The sequence below is a fragment of the Phascolarctos cinereus genome, unplaced genomic scaffold (genome assembly GCF_003287225.1).
Source record: "Phascolarctos cinereus isolate Bilbo 61053 unplaced genomic scaffold, phaCin_HiC Scaffold_726;HRSCAF=1367, whole genome shotgun sequence".
Taxonomy (NCBI): Eukaryota; Metazoa; Chordata; class Mammalia; order Diprotodontia; family Phascolarctidae; genus Phascolarctos; species Phascolarctos cinereus.
In genome coordinates this window covers 184,812,469-184,817,976 of record NW_027556098.1, presented here as the reverse complement: position 1 = coordinate 184,817,976, position 5,508 = coordinate 184,812,469, and the positions used below count along the sequence as shown (strand labels likewise).

The window sequence follows — 5,508 nt, the reverse complement described above, 5'->3', positions numbered from 1 at the left end:
AGGAAAGCACTTTGTAAAACTTGAAGTAATATTTAAATGTGCAGCTTGATGAGCAGCTTATTGAATTGATCAGCATATATATATTTGGACTGACACTTTTCTCTTTTTTCTGGCTAGGCAATGGGGTTAAGTGACTTGCCCAGGGTCACGCCACTAGTAGGTGTCTTGCCTGAGGCCACATTTGAACTCAGGTCCTTCTGACTCCAGGGTGGGTACTCTATCCACTGCGCCACCTAGCTGCCCCCGGGGCTGACACTATTGATTGTAATCAGAAAGCTGTATTGGGGGAAGAAGAGATTAGTGAGTGCTGCTTTAAAAAGGTGGGAAAACAAAAAGAAAAGAACAGAGATAAATCGTTTAAAAAACCAGAAGTTCAGAATGGAAACAGGAGAGTGATATTTTGAAGAACGAAGTCAAATTTGAAAAATAAAAACAAACAAAAAGCCCCAAGTTGAAGATTCGGAGCTTGAGGCATTTAGGTGGACAGAATGCTAGACCCGGAGTCCGAAAGACCCAAGTTAAAAATTGTACCCCAGATTTTTATCTGTTTGACCCTGGGCAAGTCACTTAAACCCTCTCTTCTGTTAAACAATAACAGATAACATTTATATAGCATATGTGCCAGCTTTACAATCATCTCATTTGATCTTCACAACAACCCTGGAAGGTTAAGTTCTATTATTTATCCCCTTTTACAGCTGAGGAAACCGGGGCAAACAGAGGGTTAAATGACTTGCCTAGGGTCACACAGCTAGAAAGCATCTGAGGCTGAATTTGAACTCTGGTCTTCCTGACTCCAAGTCCAGGGTTTTGTTCACTTAGCTGCCTCCTGGAGATAAATCAATCAGTAAACAAAAAACAAATGTGGAGGTGCTTTGTAAACCTAAAGTGCTATGTAAATATTGGCTGTTACTGATATGCAGTCTTTTTTTTTGTATAAGAAAAATGTTCATGTTTGTCCAGTTCATGATAATTAAAAGGAAAATTAAGAAAAAAAATCCACCCACCAGTATTCTCTAGTATATTTGGCAGCAATGCAAGTGGAAACAGTGCTGGATTTGGGAGTTAAGTTCTAATTCCGCTTTAGACACTAGCTAGCTGGGTGACTCTGGGCAAGTCACATGATCCTTCCGGACCTCGGTTTCTTCCTCTATAAAACGGGGAGGATATTAACAGGAACACTCGGGGCAAATCTCTTAATCTTACTGCGCCTCAGTTCCTTCATCTGTAAAATGGGATAGTAACTGCAGGGCCCTCACTGGCTTGGTCACGCAGGCCCGAGGGGTGTGTAAAAGGGCGTTACACAGAAGTGCGCCGCTGAACCCCAGCCAAGCACCGTGGACGCCTCCACCTCCAGGTCTTTCTACTTATTAAAAACCCAAGTTCACTCGCTCCCCCAAGGCATCTGGTGGAAAGAGAAGAAATCCTTCCCCCGACCCTCCCTTCACGTCATCTGTCAGAGAGAACGAGAGCGCCCCTGCGGCTCTAAGCCTCAGCTCACACGTCCCAGCCGAGCTCACGCGGCTCCACGCCCCGCTCGGGTAAAGGTGACAAGGTGCCGGCGCCTTGACAGCCGCCAGGACCAATCCCTCCGCATCCCCTCCGCTTTTCGCCGCTTCAGCATCGGCACGGCTCTTCCGGTAGGGGCGGGGCGACGTCAACGTATTCGCGCGCTGGGCTCGCGCTGCTCAGCGATTGGCTGGTCCTGGGTGGGCGGAGTGAGCGCATGCGCCTTCTTTTTACTCCTGCTCGCTCCATGCCGGTGTCAGCTCCGACTTGTTTAGCAGGCGCGCCCGTGGCTCTGCCCATGCTTCGGGCCGTGCTGCGGGGTCTTGGGCACTCAGTCCTGCGGAGGCCCCATCGGCGGGTCTCTGCCTCGGGGAGCCGCGGCTGGTGTAACGGCGGCGGCGATGGCGAAGGGCGCCCCGGACCCCGGCGTGCCCAGGACGGCCGCGCCTGCTTCACGACCCCCATATTTTACGTGAACGCGGCGCCGCACATCGGACACCTGTACTCGGCGCTGCTGGCCGATGCGTTGGCCCGTTTCAGCCGCCTCCGGGCCAAGCCCCCGCCGGGCCCGGGCCCCGCCGCACCCCTGGTCCGCTTCTCCACTGGCACGGACGAGCACGGGCTGAAGATCCAGCAGGCGGCCGCGGCGGCGGGCTTGACCCCGTCGGAGCTCTGTGACCGGGTGTCCGCGCAGTTCCGGGCGCTCTTCCAGGAGGCCGGCGTCTCTGTTAGCGACTTCCTCCGCACCACGGAGGCCCGGCACCGGCGCGCCGTGCACCACTTCTGGGGGGTGCTGCGCGCCCGGGGGCTGCTCTACAAGGGGCTCTACGAGGGCTGGTACTGCGCCTCCGACGAGTGCTTCCTGCCCGAGGCCAAAGTGACCTGGCGCCCGGGCCCCGATGGGGAAAGCCGCCCCGAGGCCCTGGAGAGCGGGCATCCGGTCTGTTGGATGAAAGAGGAAAACTACATCTTCAGACTCTCCCAGTTTAGGGAGCCTCTCAGGCAGTGGCTCCAGGACGACCCTCAGGCCGTCACTCCTGAACCTTTCCGCCTCGTTGTCCTCCAGTGGCTGGAGGAGGACCTGCCAGACCTCTCGGTGTCTCGGGGGAATAGCCATTTGTACTGGGGCCTCCCGGTTCCTGGTGACCCAATGCAGACCATCTACGTGTGGGTCGATGCCCTGGTCAACTACCTCACTGTCACAGGTTACCCTGACTCGGAACATAAGGTCTGGTGGCCCACTACCCACCACATCATAGGCAAAGACATCCTCAAGTTTCATGCCATCTATTGGCCTGCTTTGCTCCTGGGAGCCGGAATGACCCCCCCCCATCGCATATATGTACACTCCCACTGGACGGTACATGGCCAGAAGATGTCCAAGAGCCTGGGCAATGTGGTTGATCCTTGGACTTGTCTGGATAGGTTTACTGTGGATGGCTTTCGATACTTCCTCCTAAGGCAAGGTGTCCCTAACTGGGACTGTGACTACTATGAAAAGAAAGTAGTCAAGTTACTTGACGCTGAGCTGGCAGATGCACTGGGGGGGCTCCTGAATCGATGTACCGCCACCAGCCTGAATCCTACTGGGATCTTCCCGGAATTCTGCCCCTCCTGTTTCCCTTCTGTGGAGGGTGTAACAGTGGCTCCCGCAAAGGCCCAGCCAGAGGACTATGCTTTGGTGAGGTCAGTGTCAGCTTTGCCCCTACAGGTGGAGAACTACTATGAGAATTTTCAAATCTATAAGGCCTTGGAAGCAGTGTCCACTTGTGTCCGGCAGACTAATAGCTTTGTGCAACGGAATGCACCTTGGAAGCTTAACAGGGAGAACTTGGCTGATGCTCAGTGGCTGGACACAGTACTACATGTAACACTAGAGTGCCTTCGAGTCTTTGGGCTATTGCTTCAGCCAGTTACCCCAGCACTAGCTGACAAGCTTCTTTCCCGGCTAGGTATCTTTGAGACTGAGAGGGGCCTTCGGGATATCTGCTTCCTTCCTCGATACTATGGGCAGCCTTGTCCCTTTGAAGGGAGAAGACTGGGACCTGACACTGGACTCTTGTTTCCAAGACTGGATAAATCTAGGGCACGGCTGGCAAAAGTTCATAGCACTTAGATGACAGTTTTTAAGAACTGTGTTTTAAAAGTTAGGAAAATGTCTTTGTTGTGTTCCAGAAAGCTGGGTGGATAGTTTCTCAAATGACTCCTCCAGGAGGGTATGGGGGGGGGGGAGAGGTATGATGTGAATCTAGTACCTGGGGAAAAAGGGTTTATATGAGTTCAGGTGCCTAGTTCTTTAATCCCTTGAACCCTTAACCACTTTATTTAGTATTGGCAACTTGAGTATGTAGGGTGGGAAGATAAAAGACAGAGCTGCTGGTACTTTTCCCCCTAATTGTGCTACCTGAGCCACCACCAACTTTTCTGGCCAAATAAATTGAAATTATCAGGTAATTATCTGCTCAGTCTACCTCATTTATTTTCCATTCCCTAAGACTTCTTTCTCTGTCAGGCAAAATAGCTGAATGGCTTCTAAGCTAGACATTCAAGATTCAAACAACCTTGTTCTTCCATGCAAAAGTGAATTATTATGAACTAATCATTTTGACTTTTTTTTTTTTGCTTCGCTCTGCTTTTCCTTTGGCTCCTCTAGTAGTCTCAGAATGAGTTAACCATTCTTCTCAGATTCCTCACTCCGATCTTTTCTCATTATCTGATATTTTTTCTTTACCCAGCATCTTTTCTTCCCCAGTTCATATTCTGAGCAACTTATAAGATATGGTTTATGTTCTAAACTGTGGTAACCATTTTTTGGTGATAAGATCCAAAATAAAGGTCTGTTGTTTACATTTGTGTGATATAGCCCTTTGAATAAATTTACTTTCAAATGGTTGGTTTATATATTTGTCTTGCCCACAAAGTGCATAGATACTTGGGCCTGTTGCAGAGGATAGTGAAGGGACAGATGAATATCTGAACTATTTTGGACTCCCTGACTGAAATACCATCTACTCATTTCTGTAGAGCCATCTTGGTAGGACCCTCCTCATACCACTCCACTGATTAGTGCACCTGAGGTACTGATTAGGTGGTACAGTGGGTAGTGTTGAACTTGGAGTCAGGAAGACCTAATTGCACATCTTGTGTATTCCTGGTCCCCCAATTTTTTTTTTCTTCACTGAGCTGTAGGAATGGCTTCCATCACTTTAAAGATAATTTCCCAATAGGATGTACGAAACTGGTGTCTGGGGATCTCTTTGAGAGGCACTGATTGATATGAGCAAGTGCAGTTGTGTGACCTTGGGCAGGTTACTTCTCTCCCAGTCTCAACGTGATGGCCTCAGGTCCTTTTCAGTTCTAAAGCTATCAGTCCTATAATCTTGTGAGTCCTGTGGTACATCCATGGTTTGCTTGACCTGTCTGGGACCTTGACAGTGACCACCAGATGTTTCATTTTAGGCAATGGGTTGAGTGAAACCTTTATTAATTGAAGTTACCTAATTAACTTCATTGACATAACTGCTTAAATATACTGATGTAACATTGTGCAAATGTAAGCTTTCATTATTTTTGCAGTCAACTGGTATTATAAGCCATCTGTCAAATGAAATAGGCCTGCTCTAGAGAGTAGCTGGCATGGGGGATCCTTGGCAGAGGGTCCTGAGGTACTTGATGAGAGATGTTGAGATAGTGCTTAAGAAATCTGAGGAGAATTTGGTGTTATCAGGACTCTTGAGGCATGTTAGTGGATTAGAAAGTGTTGAAATGACCTGAATTTGAATCCTTGCTCAGTCAATACATTTGTGACCTTCCACAATCTCTCCGAGTGTCAGTTCCTTCATGTATGGGAGGGTTGGTGTTGTGGTTATGTTAGAAGGGGCTTGGATGGGTCAGGGCATGCTGTATTGGCGCTCATTGGATACAGTTGTGAATTTCAAGACATGTAAACCCATCAGTGATAGGTAGTTACTGCAGTTCCAATTCACTCTAACAAGCATT

General features: G+C 49.2%; 1 protein-coding gene across 1 annotated transcript; it reads left to right on the top strand.

Moving 5' to 3' along the window:
• Positions 1-1,705: 1,705 nt before the first annotated feature.
• Positions 1,706-4,356, top strand: MARS2 (methionyl-tRNA synthetase 2, mitochondrial). Its single transcript, XM_020993612.2, has one exon. It carries the CDS (start codon positions 1,727-1,729, stop codon positions 3,623-3,625), a length of 1,899 nt encoding a protein of 632 aa, XP_020849271.2. The 5' UTR covers positions 1,706-1,726; the 3' UTR covers positions 3,626-4,356.
• The last annotated feature ends 1,152 nt before the right edge of the window (positions 4,357-5,508 follow it).

Excerpts from the sequence above, each read along its gene's own strand:
- MARS2 (XM_020993612.2), top strand. The coding sequence starts at position 1,727 with ATGCGCCTTCTTTTTACTCCTGCTCGCTCCATGCCGGTGTCAGCTCCG.